A 22,879-nucleotide genomic window follows, 5' to 3' on the forward strand; every position below is an offset into this window, starting at 1 on the left:
TGTACTTTATTTCAGTGCTACAGGTAGCTTGGAGACAAGATATTTTCTAATCACAAACAGATTGTGCTAAGCAAATTGTAAATATGGCTGAAAAAATTAAAAAGCCACAAGCTTGTCAGACACTTAACAACCTTTTACTCCACTGGAGAAATTAACCTTGTTTTAATCTCAGCAAGACAAAGCGTCTTTACTATAAGTTAGATTCAGGGCCTACATTACTAAGGCACCGCATCTTTTTTGTACCTTCATAAATTCTGAAGTTACATCATCTGAATCTATCCATTACATTCTGTGTAACTTGTGTTCAATGGATCCTCTCTAAAAGTGCATGGACATTTTCAAGTATGACTATCTGTTAACAAAAAGGCATCCCTACAAAAAAATTACTTTGTGACAACTCTTGCCACAGCTAGAATTGCTTCATCTCCTCAAATTCTCTGTAGCAGATTAGGCTGCAGTAGAATAAACCACAAAAGATGCCTCAGAACTTCACATTTTACTTTCTGTCTAGATGTGCTTCTTATTATAAGAAGCAATCTTGGAAAAAACATGCTCCGTTCTACTTCTTGTGGGGAGCAACCAACTGACTTTCTACTATCTCACAGCCAGTTATTACTGCACATTATCAGTCAATGATACATCTTCAGTTGTCGAGCATTTGACTGCCTCTAATAAAAGATTTCCTCAGTCTATCCTTAGTGAGTACTAGCAGCACTGTGGGCATGGTAATACAGAGCTCAGCATCAGGTAATCACTGAGTAAATATATATATATATATATATATATATATTCAGGAGCCAAGATCAGTTTTGCACTTTGTCCTGAGCTTTTGTCCAGTGTGAGTACACTGCTAATAGTAACCAAGGCAGCTCAGACTTGTTTTCCAGAGCTGCTGTAACACTTTTTACTGCAGAATAGACATTCCTTTAAGTTTTTGCACCAAGGATCAGTTACAAACTGAAGCTTGTACATCCAAAACATCTGATTTAAGGATAGGCTTTGATCTTTCCGGCAGCTTTGCCCCAAATTGTTCTACAATAAAACATCCTTCCTATGTAAGAATCAAATCCATCACTTTATTATGACATTTCCTAAAATAGATAAAATGGAAATGTCATGGATGCTAGTAAAGGCTTTTTACTGAGTGGGAAATACTGCTTTAAAAGATGGACAGCTGAGTAGCTGGAGTTACTGCAAGAAAACACAATGATATTTGTAAAGTGCTGCATTCCCTCAAGCCTTTGTTATTCAGTTTGATTTATGCTAGTTAATATCCATACATCTAACTACATCACATTTTAATTGTGTCCACAGCTGTAATACTGAGGGCTGATCTCTAGATCAGTGGTAGCTGACCCAAGCTCCTGGGCACCAAGTTGCAACCCACAGATATGAGTCAAAGTCAGTCCAGAGGCAGTGTATTCACACTGGTGCGATGCTGTGCCTGAGCTAAGCAGCTCCATCTCTCAGCTTTCTTGAGACTTCTGCACCTCAACAGGACTCATTAGCTTGAGCACATGATTGCTCATTATATCTGTTGGACTGGACCTGCTGTTGGCACACCTGTCTGTATAGCCATCTTGATTTTCAAAAAGGCTTCTCCATGGTAATGCAATTCACAGTATCCTCTGCAGGACTACAGGATTAAAAAAAATCTTGATTCAGCCCTGGAAACATATGATGATAAGCAGTATTTTATACAGCAATATTAGTGCTTATGATACTAGTTTATGATACTAGAGAGCAATTGTGGAAAAAAATTTCCTGCCCTTAGGAGCTTACAATCTAAACAAAATGTATTGCACAGAAGAGATCAACATACAAAAAGCAGAATCAGTCTTTTCTTACTTTCAGTGCATGTCTTGCTAACAGAAAGGGTTTTGAACAGAGCAAGGAAGTAAAGGAGTTACTGTAAATGAAAATGAAAATGAAAGGTGATGAATAGAGTGATAACTTGAGGAATAATTGTAAGAATGGCTCAAAGAAATAAGATTATAGAGGGGACCTGAAGCAGGACACAGAACTGTTGCGCCAGAAAAGATGCAGGGAAAGGATCATTCATGATGGGGAGCTCAGAAAAATAGGAAAGCAGTGTAGCAACAAAAAATACATTTTAATGTATTTACTTATCCACATTACTGAAGTTGTGGACACTGACCAAGATGCTGTTGCGCTAAGCTTCTTGCTTATGCCTGGAGATGCAACAGATCTCCCTCCAGTTCCTACTAATTTGAGTGAAAGCTATAGTAGTGTAGCTTTTGAAAAGCAGGCTGCAGACTTTTATTAGCTGAAGGCCAAGGTCAAAACTCATGCATAGATTTGCATTAATAAATGCAGAAATGGTATACCCAAGTGCTGGTACGAATCTTTTTCACACAGTAATTGGAGCTTTTGGTCACTGCAAACATTTTCCTCTGTATCAACAAAATAGCCATTTATAAGAAGTAAGGAAATATTACAGATTGTGATTTTCAAGAAAGATTCATTCAGCAGGGAAAGACAAAAGTAGAGGGCTAAATGGTAATAGGCAATATTAAAAACAGTAGTGGAAAACCTAAAGATAGAAAATTAAGCAATTCTGTCTTGCTACAAAAGTAAATTCTTAACAATAATGTATTTCTACAGTATTTCTCACTGCAGATGTTTAGTCTTTTAGGAGCTAGGCCACAGATACCTCAGCTCTTCAAGTTTATGAATATGCTTTGGAGATTAAGTTGGCCAGAGCAAACGGATGGATACAAGGAACTTAAAGGATTGCTTGAGGTCTAGCTGCTCTCTCTTTCATTTCTTTACCTCCCCTTTAAATGTCTTGGTAATTGTTTCTGCGCCTGCAGCGTCCATAATGATAAAGGAGGTAAAGCAGTACAAGGTCAAAAATGAACAACAAGCCAACAGCAATGTCAAATCCGATAAAAATATCTGTGAAAGAAAAACAATAAAGGAAAAGGGAGTTAATGAAAGACATACACATATATCATTTTGGATACAGTCTAGTTACAGGTATGTACAATGGAAATACAGTTAGATTTTGCCTCACCCTTCACTTTCCTCCTGGAAATAGTATTCAGGTAGGAAGAGGTAATCAGCTGTCAGCTGTTGGTAGTTGGAGGCAAACAGCTACTCTGTCTGCATGGATCAGCTGCCTTCTCTGTGTACAGCTGAGGTTAAGGTACCCTCAATACACAGCACACATGCCAGAGATGCACATGCATCTATCTTACTGTGGGTGTGCAAGCCATTTTTGCTTTGTATCTACTGAAGGACTGATGCATCCAACATACACAGGACTCCTTGCATAGCACCCACCCCCAGATTTCTGTTGGACATTTTCAGCAAGCAAAGCTCTAGCTTTGGCCATGCCTTTAGGTAGCTCTTTATGTGGGTATGCTAATAATAGCACTGCCTGCACACTGGTGGCCAAATGTACTTTTCATATTTTTATAGAAATTCAATTTCCTTTGGCTTTCCCTGTCCATAGTAAAGCTGGTCCGCACTTGTTAAAGGGACACCTGTCTATTGTGTGGAAGGTGCAAAGTTTGGAGCCATTGATACAATTTCCACCTCCATGTCTTGTGTAGAAAATACAGAGCTGTTACACTACCTTTCATTTTGTCTTTCTTCCCACATTCTTTTGACCAATTTTCTGTAATCACAGGAGAAACTAGTTCAGCAAACTTCTCAAGTGGACAAGAAGAGTTGCATCCTGGCAGAGTGAGTACATAAGGATCCTTTGAAGAATCGTTCCGATAATGCATTTCAATGCTATATTGCCTGATTAACAACATTGAAAAGATTTTTTAAAAAAGGTTCTTAAACACAAGGTTTCCTATTTAGAAACACAATGTTGGAAATGGGCTCTAACATCCTACTCTAGAACCTGTTCTTCAAGAATGGAGACTTTGTGAAAAACATCTGCAAAGACCGCTTTGCAAAAGCTGGTTACGTTACTGCACAGATCACTAATCAGCTCAAAAGGTCCTTCTGAAGGCTTCTTGAATGGCAACAGCACCAGGTTCTTCTAAGCCAACTGGTTCACCTTAGGATTTATGAGAAGACTTGGAAATGTTGTTGCTGTCTTTTGAAAAAGCAGGAAAATCTATTTTACCATTTATGTCCAGCTGGGAAGGCGTTTTCTTCCTATCGTTCGAAGCACACAGATACATGCATATCTAGCATATCTAGCAACTGTAATTTTTCCAAGTTTTAATATAACTTGGTGCCTGTGGACTGCTCAGGGAAGTATCGGTTTAAAATGAATTTGTATGTCCTTGCAACATTTGAGGGGAAAATGATTTTGGGGGAGGGGGGGAACCAAATTCCAACCACTCCTTGTTCTTGCATGGATAAGAAAATACTTGCCCATTGCTTTCTTGGTAGAGTTCAAAAAACTGGCAAGAAGCATATGGTGGCAGTTTTCCGTTGAAAATATTGAGAGCGATCTGGAGGGCCCCAAGTGTGGTGTCATGCTGTTGGGAAAAAAAAATATCCATCCTTGAAAGTCAGTTACTTTCAGGTCTAGTCTGTCAGAAAGTCACCTACCATTTATCCAGAGTAATGAGACAAAAGTAGAGAGGCAGTGGAAATCATGATAAAACAAAACCTGTGTAAATTTGATGATAAAAATATATACAGTGTATTCACCACTGGGAAAAACATATTAACAGTTTACTACAGACAGCAGGGGGCATTTCCAAAGACTTACTGCAGTATGTGTCTTACGCCATCTGGCAATGTTTTGGAGACAGAGATACAGAGAAGTCAAGATGTGGTCTGAGAAATAAATCTAGTTTTTCTATGCATTTTGCTACTCCTTCCTTCAGGAGTGTTTTTGGTTCCAAAGTCAGATTAAAGCAGTATAAGGTAATATATCCTATGGCATTTCGAGTAAAGATACAAGTACTTTTTTTTTTAGATAGTATATCAGACAAATAGCTGCATACAAATACTTTTCTCCTCACCTCCACACGCACTCCAGCATTTTTTAAATTGCTGTTCCTTCTGTTTGGACTTAGACAATAAATTCTCAGTTTGACTTCTATTTTGGTGGAATTGGTTACCCACCCACTCCCAGCCTCTTCCTCTCCTCATTATCCCTCCTCTTGCAGGATGTCCCAGGAGGAGGAACTGAAGGAAGGAAGTCCAAACACCTTGATACCTAAATTTTGTAAGCATCTTTATATATATATTTGCTAGGCTTATTTATAGTATAGTTTAACAGCTATGCTTTAATTATTATTCAGGATCTGGAACTTTTTAGACTGATCACTTTCAAAAATAAGAGTATACTTGGCCTCAAGGCATTAAAGCAGCAGTGAAAATTCTGGATGCACTTCTTCCTTTTCAAAACGAATACAGTAGGGCTAGAAGACACATAGAAAAGGCAGCAAGAAAGATTTAAAGTATTAAGAGGTTTCTATATGAGGAAAGATAAATAGGGTAGGACTCTGTCTTGGAAAAGGAAAGATGAAAGAGGTGTGACAGACAATAGTAAATTCATGAGTGACCCAGGAAAAGTGAATAAAGAATTATTCCCCGTTTCTCACAATAGAAATGCTAGGAGGGAGCTAAATCACTATTAAGTTTAAAATAAAAATAAGGAAATACTTTTTTTCTTTTAACACACGAGCCGTTGCCACAGGATGTTGCAGAGGCCAAAAGTATAAATGCATTAAAAAAGCAATTAGATAAATTGATGGAAAAAAGACTGACAAGTGCTATTAAATACACAGACACAGATTCTGTCTCAAGAAGTCCCTAAGCCACAGATTGCTGGAAGGTTGTATCAGAGGAAGCATCACTCTGTGCTGGCATTATTCTCACATTCTTTCCTGCTGTTGCCCATTGTTAGAGACAGGATAATGAATGAGCTAAGTGGATCTTGGCCTGACTCAAATGGCCCTCTTCATCCTCTAAAATAAATTAAAAAATAGAATCCACAGCTATATCGCCCCTTTCTAAGCAGAGGAAGTGTTTGGAGGTGCAGCTGAAGTTCTGCAATGTGCCAGCATCCCTGGGTTGGGAGCACTTAAGGAAAGATGCAACTTATAGGAACTGCACCATTAAGTTGCAGAAAAACTGGCTGATAAAATACATCATTTTCTTTACCAAGTACAGTTTGACTGAAACTGAGGTGAGACCCATGCTCCGGCTGTGTTTTTGTACTGACTGGTGTTCAGCTTGTTAGCTGAATTGAACTGTTTCTTTCATTTAACTTACAGGGAGACTGATTATTCTCTTTAAGGATCTTTTACTGGTAAAATCATAGCAAGATTTATGAAAGATGAAAATACTCACTGCAGAGTAGACCTCCATTTTTCTTTGTTTTGAAGAATTGGCAGCTTGTTTAATACTCTTTAAAATGGCATTCACAAGAACACCTTAAGAAGATGGGAAAAAGGAAGGGGAAAATGAAGATATAACATTTGCGTAGAAACCAAAAAGGTAAAAGATTATGAGTATCAAATAGAAGACATCTGCTCAGGCCCCATACTCATTTTTTTTAGCTTGCTGCAAGTTCATAACTAGAGAGAAGATATTGCAGAGGTGAAATATATCGTTCATCATCCAGATCAAGTGAAGTGGAGGATTTTCAGAAATTCATCTAGAACTATCCTTAGAACTGGGGCTAATGACACTTCCAGTTTTGTTATGCTGAGCCCTCCTCTCCATCATTTTTTGTCTGTTTGCAGTTTTGCAATAATGCCAGCTGTGCTAGCCTCTTCCTCTCTAGATGCTGAAGAAACATTTTCAAATCAATTCTTTGTTTTTCCAAAGCTCTTTTGTACTCATTCTCCAGACCAGAGATATTCTAAAGCCAATAGCATAAGGGCAGCAGGAATTCCCTGCAACACAATTGATACCATTCTAGGGAATTAAGGCATAATTGATATGCCTGTGAACACTAGAAAAAAAGTCCTGACCCCATGATACATCTAGTGGGCTTTAATGCAGGTTTGACTTGTAGTTAGTATATGGCGTGATCAAGTGATGTATGTGCTTGACAATAAGGCTGCTAATAATTCTTTAGCTGGGTCTAGACTGCAGGGTAGGTGCATTACAAAGCCTAGCCCCAAACAGTCCAGCCTGCAGATATTCAAGCTCACTTGCTTGGGTTTCCTGCTCACGGACACCTGGGGATCACATGAAAAATGCCTGGGTTGTGTCCTGAAGTGGTGTCATTTCTGCACAGCCCATGCACCTCGATTTCGGAGCTAAGCAGTGGTTCCCCTTCTTGCAGTATAGATATAACTTGAATCTCTCATCTATTCTGATTGGATTGTTTTGGAGCAGCTTTATATCAGTCTTTCAGAGAGCTACCAATGTGTTGCAAAGGTTTTGGCACAACATATAAGTAGTATGTCAAAGGGAAAAACAAAGATCAGGAAACAAAATAAATATTGGAGAAACAGAACTTAAACTTAATCTAACAATGTCAGACAAGTAATGATCATGCTCATGTAGGCTTGATTATTCTCTTGGATTTCTATAATCTTTTAAAAAATCATTATCTCTTAAAAACTATGGGATAACTAAAGACATTCATATATACACCTTGTTTCAATATCTCATCCATGGAAATGCCGGCATTCGGCACGTATTTTCATGCTTAAAATGGCATTCTATGTCCACAGTTACAAATCTAGGTTCTTTGTCAATATTTTTGCATGAGTACCTTGACAGGATGTTGCACATTATCATAAGCATTGTCTCCTACTTTTCTGTGCATTTTTTTTATTTACCTCCTTGCAGTCGTGATTTCTCTTCTGTTTTATAAAGCCCAAATATCGATAATAAGGACAATTCTGCCAGTTTTTCCATCTTGTCGATTACATCTTTGGTGGCCCATACAGGGAGAGTAAAATTGTGAATACCCTAGTGATAAAGGAAAAGAAAATAATTTATTTTTAATTCTACAGGTTTCCATTATCCTGTTGCTCGACCTCACACTACTACATTTGGAGTCTCCAAGGCTGCCCTGCAATTCTTTGCCCAGTGTGGTTTCACTTGTCAGCACACCCTGCAGCATGGCAGCATGGGAATGGGGATCAACCTGAAATGGAGGTATGGAAATAGGAGAAACACCTCTGTGAAGGGGATCCCTTGTAGGTATAATGTGTTCTTGCTATAAAGATATATGATTTTGGGTTTTGCTATTGTGAAAGATTGCAGACATATGTCTTATCCTCTTCCCTTCAGGGTCTTCAGGGTATAACCTAGCTCCAACCTTTCCTTCCATTTCCATACAGTTGTCCAGGTACCAGTTCCATCACTGGCCTTTTACAGACAAGTGTCACTCTCCAGTCATGTTAAGAATGACAGTATCTGATAGTGTCCAAGTGCCAGTGTGTGGAGGATATGTTCAACAGCCTTCATGTGCTGCTGATAATGACAGGGGCCAGATGGACTCATCCCATGCTTGGGGCCAGCCTGATTTTATTCACCAGTTGCTATCATCATCTCCGAATTTTCTAACTGATGGGTCATATTCCTACTCCTCATTTTCAAGCTCTAAGTATTTTGATGTTTACCTGTTGATAGATTAAAGCAAATAATTTCATTTTCCTGTTACAAATCATATATATGTCCTAGGTAGCATGCTGAAGTGATTCTATAGCAGCATATTTGAAAGGAAAATGAGGAAAAAAAGGGAATGGATTCTGGTACCAGTGCTTCAGAATAAGCCAGCAAATGGAAAAAACAGTTTTGAAAGGGTAAATCATGTTTTTGGGTTGTCTTTTACGAAAAAAGGGAATGGATTCTGGTGTCAGTGCTTTAAAATAAGCCAGCAAATGGAAAAAAACAGTTTTGAAGGGGTAAATCATGTTTTTGGGTTGTCTTTTACCAATGCACTAAATTAGAACTTAGATTCAATTTAAAAAAAATATTAAATAAAGCAAATGCAGGAGAGAAGGCAACTCTTTCCTATGAAGCCACATTGCCATGGTTTAACTGAAACCCGACTTAGGAGTTATATTCTTTCCCAACCCCTATTGCCTTATTATTACCTCACAGTATAGAGTATCGTACGTATTCCAGAGCTGGAAATTGTCCAGTATTTTAAGATTATTTAGTTCAAGTCCTGTGTTTGCTGCCATTGTTTGTATAAAGTCCTGGAGGAAAAAGATTGAAGAGTATAACGCAAATACTCAATACATATGGAACATATATGCATACAGATTCATTAGCACCCAACCAACTGCCATTGTTTGTATAAAGTCCTGGAAGAAAAAAAATTGAAGAGTATAACACAAATACTCAATACATATGGAACTTATATGCATACAGATTCATTAGCACCCAACCTGGCAACACAACAGTATTTAATATTACACGAGTGAAACCCTTGTAGCAGAGGATTCTGGTTGCAGATTTCATTTTGTAACCATGTCAAGGTACTGATCTCTGTTTCAGACACTGCTTTTTCTCAGCCCTGCTATGGATTAGTCTGGTGCTCTCTCTGCTGCACTCTCCTCTCCCTCTTCTGACTGCTCCAGGAGGCTACCTCAGTCACCTCAAGCCTTCAAATAAAAGGAACTGGAAGGCTCTAAGGCAAAAAGGAAAAGATGAGGAAAAAATAGAAAATTAAAGAGAGCTGAGTCAAGTATTCAGGATGAGGGAAAAAGAAATTGAAAAGGAAACTAGATTTTCCTCTGCCATTGAAGGGGAGCTAAATATCTATGTAATAGTTCCACAACAGTTCCCACAGGGATTCTTGCTACATGCTACCACAGAAGAATAAAGGAACTCCTTAATATCTCTTATTTCCACATTGCCTTTTTTGTACTAGTGGCTGAGGGAGAGGATAGCTATGAAGTTATAATTCACCTCCCATTGCAGGTGAGTGAGGCCGGCCAGAGTAGCTGAGCTAGCAGAAAGCTAGATATAAATCAAAAAAGGAAAATGTTGGGTTTAACATAAACCTTCCCAAGCTTCAGATTTCATAATTCACCTCCCATTGCAGGTCAGTGAGGCCGACCAGAGTAGCTGAGCTAGCAGAAAGTTAGATATAAATCAAAAAAGGAAAATTTAACATAAACCTTCCCAAGCTTCAGATTTATCAGATTTTTTAGAATGGGTTTTGTGTTACCCAGCAAAATTAGGAATTGCTGCATCCAGAAATTTCTTATAGAATCATAGAATCATAGAATCGATCAGATTTTTTTAGAATTGGTTTTGTGTTACCCAGCAAAACTAGGAATTGCTGCATCCAGAAATTTCTTCCTTCAGATCATGGAACTTTAGTTATATGCAGCTGTAAATAGTATCAGAACATTAATGTTAAATCTAAATTTTAAAAGATTAGTATAGAAAAGTATAAGAAATGCATAAAGATATAAAACATAGTTTTTGATCATATTGGCCTAAATTTCTGATTTTAAGAGAGTCCTAAGCATTTGGGTTTTGTCATAGAATCATCATTCTTCCTTCAGATCATGGAACTTAGTTATATGCAGCTGTAAATAGTATCAGAACATTAATGTTAAATCTAAATTTTAAAAGATTAGTATAGAAAAGTATAAGAAATGCATAAAGATATAAAACATAGTTTTTAGTAAAAGATTAGTATAAAAATGTATGAGAAATGCATAAAGATATAAAACATAGTTTTTGATCATATTGGCCTAAATTTCTGATTTTAAGAGAGTCCTAAGCATTTGGGTTTTGTTTTTTTTTTGCATTTATCTATTTTTCCATTTTAGCGAAAGCAAACAATGCAATTCCATATCTTCTACATCTTAGTTACTTTCCTTCTTGTTAGATTATTTTTCCTTTTTATTTTTTCTTACCATGTATGGTTGTATTCTGTTTTGAAATTCACTAGATGTTTGTGTTTTGTTCTGAAGTTCATCAAAACGGGGACATCCAGTCAAAGGAAAGTGCAGCATCTGAAACAAGAGAAATGAAACTTAGGAAAGTTCTAAAATTAATCACCTCTAGTATTTAAACAAATTAAACACCTCTAGTTTTTCCATTGCTGAGATTGCTGATGTAATATTAGTTAGACAGATTCATGGCCATACTACAGCTACTCTGTCGGGGTTTGTTTGGGTATGTTGTTCATGAATTCAGCTGAAATAAGCAATGGATTGTGGTAACCTGACTTTTCAGTGGCTACTTGTGGCTATGGTAGCTAATTTCCCTCAGTTTAACTGATTTTGGCAAAAAGCAATTGTGCGTGTCTGTCAGGGAATTGCTTTGGGAAATGGATCCGGATTCCATGATCAGGAATTTTTAAAAGTTACCATCTCCCTTTTAATTTCTGAATCCCCCCAGATGCAGCTTGGCTCCACCTGCTACTGGAATCTGAATTACTTCTGCATCTACACATCCTGCTTTCATCTCTTTGGAGGTAAACAGCATATTATGGTAAGCTTTTTAAGTACCACTTCATGAACAGAACTCAAAACAAGAGTGACAATTAATTTGTGCTTCTGAAATATCAAAAATCTATGAGCCAAATGGCTCTGTTCTTGTTTAGGGGTATGGTTCACTTTTAATAACTCCAAGTGTGTGCATTATGAGGTCGCCTGATAGTACGTATTTGATCTCAGGAAGAAATTTTTTACTATGAGGGGGGTGAGACACTGGAACAGGTTGCCCAGGGAAGTTGTGGATGCCCCATCCCTGGAAGTGTTCAAGGCCAGGCTGGATGGGGCCTTGAGCAACCTGCTCCAGTGGGAGGTGTCCCTGCCCAGGGCAGGGGGTTGGAACTCGATGATCTTTGAGGTCCCTTCCAACCCTAACCATTCTATGATTCTATGATCTGAATCATATATAAATGCGTACGTGTCCATCAAACTCTGTACTCCAGTAAGTATGCTTTATGCCAGTTGCAGAAGGACAGATGATACCTGATCCAGCATAAAGTGTCAGTAAAAAGTTATGATGAGCAAATTAAGCTTGTGCTGCTTTATCACTTTATGTCACATCACTAGAGCATTTTTTGACCCAGCACCAAATCTTATTCTATAACCATACAAATCGTGTCAAGAAGAAATTAACTTCAGTCTATGTCTCATGTATGTGCAATGTGAACTCTCTCTTGGGGTGGATATTTGCAGACTGCACTTCCAGTGCTTCTCTTTTCTCTTTATCAACATGAATTTTGCAGCAGCCACCAACTCACACTAGCACACATTCACCCGGACAGATTTCCAAGTGTGCATTTTTTTCTGTAGCAGCAGCACACCAGAGAGTGAGGGCTCAAAGCTGCCATAGGAAACTGGGGAATGTTGTTTAATTACACAATAACAAATGTTTCTCTTGCTGTATGGCTTAATTATTCCCCTCTAGGTGCTATTAGTTAAGCCACTCCCTTTGGCATCATTAAGCAGTACTCAGTACTGTTGCCTGTCGGGTCTTGATAGATCTCAGTGGCTGAAAAATAAACTGTGATTAGGTTTTTCTACAAGACTGTACTTGGCCTCAACTTCCCACTTTGTGTTGCTTAGGGCTTGAAAGGACCCTCAAACATCTGCTTGGTTTATCAAGGGAAAAATGATTTTTCCAGGAGGTTTGCATATTTAACAGAAATTTTTAGTTGTCACAGAGCTGTGTTTCAATGAAATACCTGCTCCTGGAGCAGCTGCAGAAGTGATGAGGTACTGGAGATTCCTAGAAATGAGCTTGCCTTCTCTCAGCAGGTCATTGCACTGCACTGTGATTCCCCTAAGGGCTTGGAGATGTTATTTGGCCAAAGCTCTGACCGCTTTGATGCTTTTTCATGTCTTCCAGTGAAAGAACTTCCCTTAGTGTTCCACATTTAAATAACAGTGGCATTCTTTTTTGTTTAGGGACAGAGTCAAGTTTCAAGCTGAATCACATTGTGTGTAATCCAGTTTGTGGAAACTCTTGCTCTGTACCTGCTTTCAAGCAGGGCCTCCAAGAATGGAGGAGTGCCAATGGGAGGCAGGTGTGGCCACCCCCTAATGACAAGGTCCATCCTCTGATGTTGGTGACTGGACAGGCAGTTATTTAATAAAGTTTTTGTCTACATTTCCTTAAACTCAACTTCTGTCCTCAAAGGCAGAAGAAAATTAGCCTTTCAGTCATTACTCTCTGTAACTCTTTGTCCTTGTTCAACACACTGTTCCTTACACAGTCCTTGTCACAGGAGCCAGTGAAATTAAAATCTAAACCCAAGTCAGCCAGAGAGAGCTGCCTGCAGTAGACCTACCTAACATTCAGGTAGGTCTGCTCTTATTATGAACCGCAAGGCAAGTCCTAGGGTTTCATTAAGCATTTGTATAGCACTAAGCATAAAAGGGCCCTTGTCTGTAATTAGACTACCTAAGTGCTACCAGAATAGCAAAGTAATAATTGAGACATCATTATAGTGGCTGGTGAGAATTCCATTCCTTGAATAAACTATGGAGCAAACTTGTCGAGGAGAGTCAGTCTGTTCAGCTGATTGGTGCTTAGAAAAGCACCTGTCCTCTCTAAAGGTTTAGGGCTACTTTTCCTTCAGTTCTGTCCAAAAGTGCCCTTGCCAAGAGACATGTTAGAGCTGTACCTTGAAGAAAATGCTAGTGTGGGCAACAATTCAGGTATTCTGCAACTATAGAAGGAGGATTTTCATGCAGCTGTTTCAGTTGGCCTATGGCACGCTTGTCAGGCAGTAGCTGCAGTTGATGTTTTCTATTAGATTGAACTCAAAGAGAATAAAAAATATTTTTTGGCCTTTTTCCCCCTTTTTTCTCTTCTTTGCTTCTGGGAAAGTTTAAGGCATTATAGAAACTGTCCAGTCAGCACTTACCTGGTCTGTTGATTTTTGCAAAACATGAACTGGGATGGGTTGCCAGAGAAGCTCAGGGTTCCAAATTTGGCTGCTAGTTGGTGGAAAGAGGCCAGAAAGGTATGACTGGGCACTCATAATTGTGCGATCATAATCTGTACTTCGGATATAAAACTGAAGATATAAAGGCAAAAAGTTTTAAAAAAAATGGAAACAATGAAAATAATAAGGAATTTTTACCCAACTAATCAGTCTTGGCTTCTTATTTCCAGTTTTTTGTTTTTGCATAAAGTCAAAACATGAAACCATAACTCAGCTTTCTAGGGCCCCACTTCATTTGCATAACTGGAATTGCCAAAGCGTCTTTCAGTTTGCAATCTAACCTTCAGACTGAACTGAGAAGAATAAGAAAGCATGATTTAAAATAAGGCAGCTCTCCATTTTCTGAGATTCAAAAGAACACTGTTATGATCCATCTGCTGTACCTCAGGAATGAGGGCACTTCAATCTGTAAACTCTCTTGGAACCATGGCAAAGCTGTAGTCTTTTATGCCTTCCCACCGATGTATTGACCAAAATGGTAGTCGTATCTTCTGGATATCACTGGATCACAGATCTTCTGGATCTGTACTGTATGACAGGGACATCCAAACAACCGCTAGACTTTTCTTTTACAGGATGAAGTATGTGAGCGTGGACCATCATATTAGTGGATATGCATTCACCTTTCAACAAGGTAGAACAATATAGGGTCACTATGTATAAATTCCCAATTCATTTGGTGGTGTGGAGGTGTTCAGTCCTGGAAAACTGGACAGTGGAAAACCCAAACAGAATGTGGGACCTGAAAGCTAGACTTTAGTTTATGTTTTTACCTTGACATAGAAGCCTGAATTTCAAAAATGTTCTTCTATTACCTTAATTTTTCCATTAATGAAATGAATATGATGATGTGCTTTTATCTAGCACAAGTCCATAGTTCCGCTATGCCAGAGAAATCTCTGCCAGGCAGTGCTGTTATATACCTCTTGCCGTTTGTACGTGCTGTTCAGGAAGTTGGAATATCTTTTCCTCGTGTACTGTCCAAGTTTGAATAACTGCTGCATTCCAGTCTGTGAGTAAGCATACAGATGACTATTAGATTAATGTGATTAGGGAATCTTAGTGTAGAAGTTTCTTATCTATTTTCTTTTTTGTCTTCAGCAGTCAGTTTTTGAGTAATCATTAACCATTCTGTATACTGTATATCTTGTAGGTGATCTAGAATTTTTAATAGAAGTACTCATTCATATTTATGAAAAAATGACGTGTTCTGAGATGTTAAGACTCTGACATCTGCTAGAGGAAAGGCAATGCATCTGATTCTATACAAATGCTGGAGCTCTGTAGATGCTCCTGGAGTTATTAATGATCAACACCATAAAGAGTATGTCAGTTAGTTACAGCTGAGAAAGGATGATTGATAAACCTGTATTTATTATTGTCATTAATCTGCTATTTGATCAACCTGATAAATTTGTAGCTTGCATTTCATGCATCAAGTAATGTTCTTCCATCTTTGCCTTGGTGCACCTGCAGTTGTCTTAGACTGCACACTGTCTTTCCTGTTAATCATTTCCAAACCTGTGAGATGAACTTTTTGACTTTTAGCTGTCAGAGAAGTGTATTCTTATTACTGTTGCTGAAAAGATAATAAAATAGAAAAAAGCTCTCAAAAAAATCTGTGCCGAAGCAGAATTTTTTTAGTTCTTAGGACTTAAGCTATGTATCTGGGGAAAGTAATGTGTTGTCTGCATGTCTGAATTTTACAGATCTCTCAAGCCTCACTTCAGACACTAAATGCTGAATGGTCTCTGATACATCCTTTGCCATCATGATGAAGTATTATTAGGAAATGCTTCAGCCTTTCTTTGCTACAGAATTTCACGTGTCAAATACAGGTAAAGAGCTAAGGCTTGATGTTGAAATGCACGAAGTAGGTTCAGTGCATCCTAGTGAAACTCTGGGTTGAAATCAGCTTTCTTTGGAAAACACTTTGTCCCCAGAGAAAGCCTCCCCCTGCAAAACTTCCCTTGTTTTATGAGTAGGTGGTTGCCAGTCAAATGATGAGTTGTGGACTCATCACTTGGCCTGGTGGGCAGGTGTCATTCTTTTACCCTGTCACAGGGCTCAGTTCTTAGTGGTCATTAGAACTTCATCAATGTTAAGAGTGTAGATAATGTTTAAGCTTGCCATTTATTTGAATGCAGACACATTATCAGGAAGTTGTTGCTTTCATGAGGGTGATTATAAAACTATGATGAGCAAGATTTAAATTTAGCATTAGCTGGATGAATAATGTTGCAAAAATGTTTATGAATTATGGGGTATTGCTAATACCAACTATGAGTAGTTGGGATTTGCAAATGTTTCTGAGGCACACATAAAAAAATCTGCGCGCATCCTATTTTAGTAGTATATAGAAGTGCTGCTAAGAAAGTCAACATACCTTGGTAAGCTGTCCAAATCCCTGGGGCCATTCACTTTCTTTGTGTGGGTCAGTTGGAAAGTTTACAACGGGTGTTCGGTCACCATGTCGGAAAACCTAACAATATTGCCAATAAAAAAAATCAAGTTAATTCCTGTTAACGTTCCTTTCTTACCTAGCTAGAAGTTAAGCATACATTATACTTCCAGTGACATTTTTCAAGTGAAAATATTGGAGCGTCTGCAGAAACCTAGTCAAGTAGGATTGGAGTACATTCTTTAGACACCAGAATAGGTATAATTGTATGGGAATTTAGTGGGAATGAGCCTGATGATTCTTCCTCCTAGAACATAAAATTAATCAGCAATAAGTTAATGCTGAGATTACATTCATAGCTAGGCACCTACACAAGAAATATGACTGAATTTTTGGACAGTCATCACCTCTGAATATTAAAGGAGTTACTGATGTGCTCATATGAGTATTTAATTATTTTGGCATAGACACTTGAAACTTTTGGTGACTGCTTTTTTCATAGCAGCATCTTTAAAAGTAATTTCATGTACACATGGATTATGCTTGATTTCTCAATCATCCTAAAATATAAAGATGAAAAACATTTACACTGCTAGCTTAATATTTATTAATACATGTATGAAAATATTTTTGAAAACCTGTGTGATTTTTTTTTCTGTTAAATTCAGTCAGAACAAAGAGTTTGGTCACTTTTCTATACTGGACACTACAGCATATTAATGTGATACACTCAACCATATGACTTTTATATCAGAATCCTTAAATGAGGCTTTTTGTATTTTTATTCCAGCATACAAAGAAAGTACATTAAATAGATTAAAGTTCTGAAAAGCTCTGAAGTCTGAAAAACTCATGACATACTTCCCTAAGTATGTCATGCGTGGTCTTAGAAAAATGAAGTTGACAAAAGTTCCACATGAAAGAAATGCTGGAGTACAAATTCACAGGGCTCCAGACAATCTTCCAGGCTGCTCATCCAAACTGTTGGAAAAGTTACCTTTGCTTGTACCAATGTTCACATAACCAACCTCATTCCTGACTTTGCAGAATAAAATGACAATGTAGAAGTATGGTATATTTGTTCATAAAATGACATTTATTCCATAACACCTCACTGGCGTGGCGTACAGCTTGATAATAATTAATACTCTGCATTGCCTCATTAAGCCACATCATTATTCCCAAACATCAGAGAGGTTTGTACACGCTAGTTAGTTTGCCACTCCCACTGGGAGGTGCTTTATGTTTATATTTTTCAAAGTAAACACAGGCACTGTGGCTTAATGTTTTAATTACAGCACACACCCTTTTCATCAGCCTTCTGTACTAATGTGCACAAACCTGTGCTAGAGCAGGTACTTCAGAGATGAAAAATACTATCCTTTAAAGGCAAATATAATTGGTTTTCTCACTCTGTTCATTTCCTACAATAACCAGTAAGGTTTGCTAGAATAGATGTTGCCATTAGAACCATGTAGAAAGCTAGTTATTGTTTTTTTGCTTTGCTAGTTGAATTTTGCTGAAGATGTGGCCAACCTGAAATGAATATTTTTCAGCAAATCAAGGAGGCTTTTTCACCATCACCATCAACATGTTGATCAACATGAAATTGCACAGTTTCAGGAAAAAAAACATTTTTTTCTGAGTTCAAGTACCACAAAACAGTCCATAAAAATCTTTCTTCAATAATTTATTTTTGTTTCTCTATGCAATTTTTAATTCTGTATATGTCTTTTTGTACTAATCTGGAATCTCAGTTGGTTGTTTATAATAATTTCTCAGTGAACCTCTGGTGAACAGAAGAATAGGTAAAGAGCTACATTGTCTGGTGATTGATTCAGTTGTATGTGAGAAAAATGGGTGAGGAGGACTTTTATGTCACTCCTTGGTGTTTTGGCATACTGACATAAATAGATGTCAGGTGGGATTCATCCACTTTTCTGGGCAAGCTGATGCCTCTCTGTAAAGAATGAAGGTTAAATTCCCAATTACCATGTAGCTGCATATTTTCTTGTTAAATTATCCAGCTTCACAGCAACGCATTTTTATGAGTAACTGGCAGTTGCTCAAACTGACCAACATGATTAAATTACTACTTTTTAGGCAATATGTAGCAATGGATCAATACTTGGCCAATAAATAATGCCCTTTTTATTAGTGAAAAATTACTGAAAGTGTGTTAGATTTTAAATACTAGTTTATGGTGCTTTATACTTAATATGCAATACAGCCCCCAGTGTATGTTTCACTGTCACAACAGTCAACCCTTAAAACCTTTCAATAAGCCAGAACAGAGTAGCATTCTGCCTGAACAGAAGTGAGAGGACAAAGAGGTAAAGATTGAAAGATACTCAAATATATGTGGGAGCAGATGTAAAGAAAAATATTTTCTCGCTTTGTAACCTTAAGAAATGGAAGCAGTGGAGGGTGTTCTCTTCTAAAAAGCAGCACAGCTTCTTTAAGTCCACACAAACCAGAAAAATGTTCAGTTCCTTGTTTGTAGTTCTGGACCTTTATTGCACAGTGACAATATGATATTAGCACTAAGTTGGAAGTAGCAAGGAAACAAGAAATATTTCTAAGAGCAGAACTCTGCTTTTAGGAACTGAAGACTAAGCTTCTCAGCCAACTGATTTTTGTTTGTGCTCAAGCGTCCTTCTTGTTTGCTACTTCTGAAGATGACCTTGCTTCTGTTGCTGTTGGAAATGAAACAATGACCTTATGAACAACCACTTAATGTAAAAGGCTAACTCAGCCAGTCAGACAGCCACATTTTAGGAGGCTTTTTTTTTTTTTCCTTTGAGTTTAAAACTTCAGGAACAGCTTGTGTATTTGCAAGTTTGTCTTTTTCATTAGTACATCCGATACTGTTAGGGAAAGAAAATGTATCCCTACAAAGCTCATCTTGTTCATCGTTATTCATTTCTCAACACTCATAATTTCAATTTTGTTATAAAAGGAGTTGATCCTTCAAATTAATTTAAAAATATGTGTGCTGCAGCTTTTATTATCCCTGGCCTACAGATTGCCTTCCTGACCTTTCAAAAGACATAGAATATGGCAGTATGAGAGAAAAGGAACAAGGAAGCATCATAAATGTTGAAAAGTACTAGAAATCAAGAAGGAAGGGAGGGCAAGAAGGATGTACACCAAAAAGAGCAAAGCACACCCATTTGATGTATTCATTTCAGCCCTTCTGCCAGAAGTGCGTCACCTCAGTTCTCAAAAGCAGTAGATGGACAGTTACCAAATACCCTCTCCTTTAATTCTAATACAGCTGGAATCTCATTTGGTGTCTGGGTTCTTCCATTCACTCTTTGACACTTTGTGAGGGTGGTTACTTCAGATCAAAACAGCCACACGACTCAGACTTTGGCCACATTTGCTTACATTGTTGTCTGGTGAAAAATCATCCTGGAGAAAAGCTGGTGTGGAGGAGAGGGTGAATTAAGAATATGGCATGTGCAGTATATAGAACATCTTCCTTCAGTAATGCTATGAATTACAGTGAATTATCTGTCTCTGAGTAACAGTGACTCTTTTACAGACATTTTTATTGACAGACACAACTTCAAACAAAAAGATTTCTTATTTTGAAGCCAACAATAGGAGTGAAGGAGCAGGAGAGAAATGGAACCTGTCCTGCTGCCAGCTCAGGGAAACCAGAGGTGCAGAAATACTGAGCATGTTTAGTCAAGCTTTCAAATGGCTTGGCTTGATTAGACAAATAGATAACATGCTCAGACACTTCCTATCCTGAGTTACAAGAAGAAAGACATGATGAAATCACAGCACCTCAGAAACCACACCTCTTTGTATATATGACAGGTAAAATGAGTGCCTGTGTGGAGGGAGAAGCTACAGGTCAGAACTTTATACAGAGGCAATAAATCAGTATTTCATTTCTAGTTAGGTGCCTATGGTCCTACATATTTCTTATTTTCTTCTCTTATGTCTACTTTAAATCCAGTGCACAAGAGTCATGGTGAAGGCTAATGTCTACGTGTGGGAAAGAAAACTAAAACAGCATTTTGACAAATTGGCTTGAATTAGTGCTTTTCAGCCAAAAGGACTTGTGACCAACTATCAAAATGCACAGAATCAGCACAAAGAAGGAAACCATGTGGAGAGAGCGAGATACCTTCCCAGAACATAGCACAATTATGGAACTGAGCAAAAGGGAACATTTGTCTTTTTTTTCTCCCCTGCAGATGTATTTTATATTGTGCAATTCTGGTAAGAAAGTTTTAAAAATCATTATGACACATTTTCACAATGCAGTCATACACTCAGGTGAAAACAGCAACTTACAGAGGACAGCTGGAAAATGCCTATTGATTTATCTCAGAAAGATCCCTTTTAGATGTACCTTGACTCTAGCCATGCCCATATTATATCCCATTATCTGATATAATGGGATATATATATGAAATATTCTGTGGCCAATTCCTACCCTATTTATTTACACTAGCAGTTCCATTCACATGATAATTCAGTTCATGAGTTCAGAAGGCAAAATTCAGTTGAACACACAGAAACTATACCTTGAGAAAAGAGATGTACGCTTATAGTGAGATTAAACATACTGTTAACTTTTTACGCAGATTGTTCAGTCTGAGGAAAAGTATCAGGGATAAAAGGAAGACAGTTTAAATTAAATTTAGCTATTATTTTAATATTAGTTGTGATAAGTTACCCTATAAATAAATAAAGTGCTTTTTTTTTTTTTTTTTTTGGCTAGGTGGGGAAGGTGGCTGCATAGCTGTGGTAAGCAAGCTGATTTGGGATAGGAAGCCTCTATCTTCATATTGGTGAGCATTTCCTGTAATTCTTTCTGCAAAACCATTGCTTGTTAGAACGTAATAGCAGTTGCAATTCAATAAAAGTCTCCTTCCCTTCAAAGAGTCAGTTCTCCACGGCTTGCTGACTGCCTGATTCCATGTGTGTGTCCAGTTCTTCATCTTATCGTTGAAACAACACTGAAGTGCATTGCTATATGGAGAACATTACTGGAATTAGCACTGAGTCCCTGCTGTGTGCAGTGTCTGACAGAGCAATAAGCCTCAGCAGGAGCAGGAACTGGTTTTTCCCGTGCACTCTGGCCTCTCTCCAAGTGGCACATCTACAGGGCAGCCAATGGACAACTAGATATGAAATAATTTACCTAGAGCTAGAAGATGTGTTTTGGACACAGTACTTCTTTTTGTTAAGCTGTGTGTGCGCATAAAGTTTCAAATAGAGAAAGGTAGAAGAAGATGATCTTAAAATAGCTATTTCTAAATGTGAATTCCAACCCCCACAACTTTATATTAACTAATGTAGACTTTAGACCTTTAGACCTTTAGACTAACTATTCTTTATCAGTATACCTATTATTAAAAATAGAAATTAGAATGCAAAGGGCTGTGACGCAACCTTCGCGATCTATAATATTTCATTGAATTAATCTCCCTTTTACCTGAGCTCTTGGGGAAAGTGACATTGAAGTAGTGTGTAGTTACTTTAAAATAAGAAATGTCCCTGCAAAAAAACAATTACAGTCTACTTTCAATCTAACTGCAGTTAATGCAACATGTATCTCAAATCTCTACATAAAAATGCCCTTTGCTGTTTCTCAGTATTCTGCTGTGCCCATTCAGTTATTCTGAAATTGAAAATACTTTTGTGTGTGTGTGTGTGTGTGTGGTAACTTCTACAACACTTTGAGCTTCAGCTTCCAAGCACAGAGCAGGGAGGTCATAATTCCCAGCTCTCAGGCAATGCATTAGAGTATCAGCTAAATTAAGGAAGAACAGGTAAACTAGACCTCAGATCTCTTAACTCCTGTGCACTATGCATCTAACACAAAGCAAAGTTGTTCAGTTATCTTGAAATAGTAAGTAGGGGTTAGGAGATGAAAATTCTTAAAACTAGAGGCATTTTTATCTTAAGTAAAATCTTTAAACTCAGTAAGCAAAAGGGCAGCAGTAGTTATTTCTATGTCTAAAAAGCGGCAAAAGCTAAAAAGCAACTGCAGAGCTTGTTTGAGTCAACAGCCATCTCAGATTCCCTGTATTCCCCACAACAAAACAGAAAGCAAATCCACTTACTACAGCCACAAACTTCAGCTCTCTTTCTGCAGTAGTCTGTTGAAGTAGAATGAGGATAATATGAAAAGAAAAACACAGGATCCGAGGTGGGTTGGGAAGTCGTATCACTCCCATCCTGGCAGAGGATGAAAAAAGGCTTCGTAGCTCCAGCAGCTGCTCGGGCTGAACAACCCAGACACCAGGATGTACTTTCAAAAGGGGTGGGACTGCTGCCGGTGAATTTAAAATCCAAGAGGAATGTTGTGTGACTACGCAACAAATTGCATTGTCCTTTGTTTTCAAATTACTGTTTACATTCTGTTTAATCAAATCATAATTCAGTTCCTTTTTCTCTGTGATATTTTTCTCTTTTGGAGTGTAAGGATGAGGTTAAAATACGAAGGAGTTGCTAAGCATTCCTAATGTTTCAACCTACCTGTTCTGTTTCCACTTCTCAGGGCCTGGAATTTTTCCAGAGTATAGCATGGTCACGAGGATGATCTCAGAGCCAAGAGCCAGGCCATACTGTTTCTCTTTTCTCTTTGCTGCTCAGTTAGTCCTCTTTTCAGCTTC

At 38.0% G+C, this 22,879-nt stretch overlaps 1 protein-coding gene across 2 annotated transcripts; it reads right to left on the minus strand.

Annotated features, from left to right (window-relative positions):
• Positions 1 to 22,879, minus strand: ACPP (acid phosphatase, prostate). Of its 2 annotated transcripts, none has more exons than XM_014937662.1 (11): positions 22,743 to 22,879; positions 16,224 to 16,319; positions 14,761 to 14,847; positions 13,757 to 13,909; positions 10,788 to 10,886; positions 9,006 to 9,110; positions 7,740 to 7,872; positions 6,295 to 6,377; positions 4,360 to 4,466; positions 3,602 to 3,771; positions 1 to 2,919 (listed from the first exon to the last, which is right to left on the minus strand). In XM_014937662.1, the coding sequence occupies exons 3-11, from the start codon at positions 14,839 to 14,841 to the stop codon at positions 2,801 to 2,803; spliced, it is 1,050 nt and encodes a 349-aa protein (XP_014793148.1). In that variant the 5' UTR covers positions 14,842 to 14,847; positions 16,224 to 16,319; positions 22,743 to 22,879; the 3' UTR covers positions 1 to 2,800. The 2 variants fall into 2 exon arrangements, with proteins under 2 accessions (XP_014793148.1, XP_014793147.1); XM_014937661.1 differs by lacking the exon at positions 22,743 to 22,879 and adding an exon at positions 22,328 to 22,457.

The sequence above is a fragment of the Calidris pugnax genome, unplaced genomic scaffold, assembly GCF_001431845.1.
Source record: "Calidris pugnax isolate Ruff unplaced genomic scaffold, ASM143184v1 scaffold11, whole genome shotgun sequence".
NCBI lineage: Eukaryota > Metazoa > Chordata > Aves > Charadriiformes > Scolopacidae > Calidris > Calidris pugnax.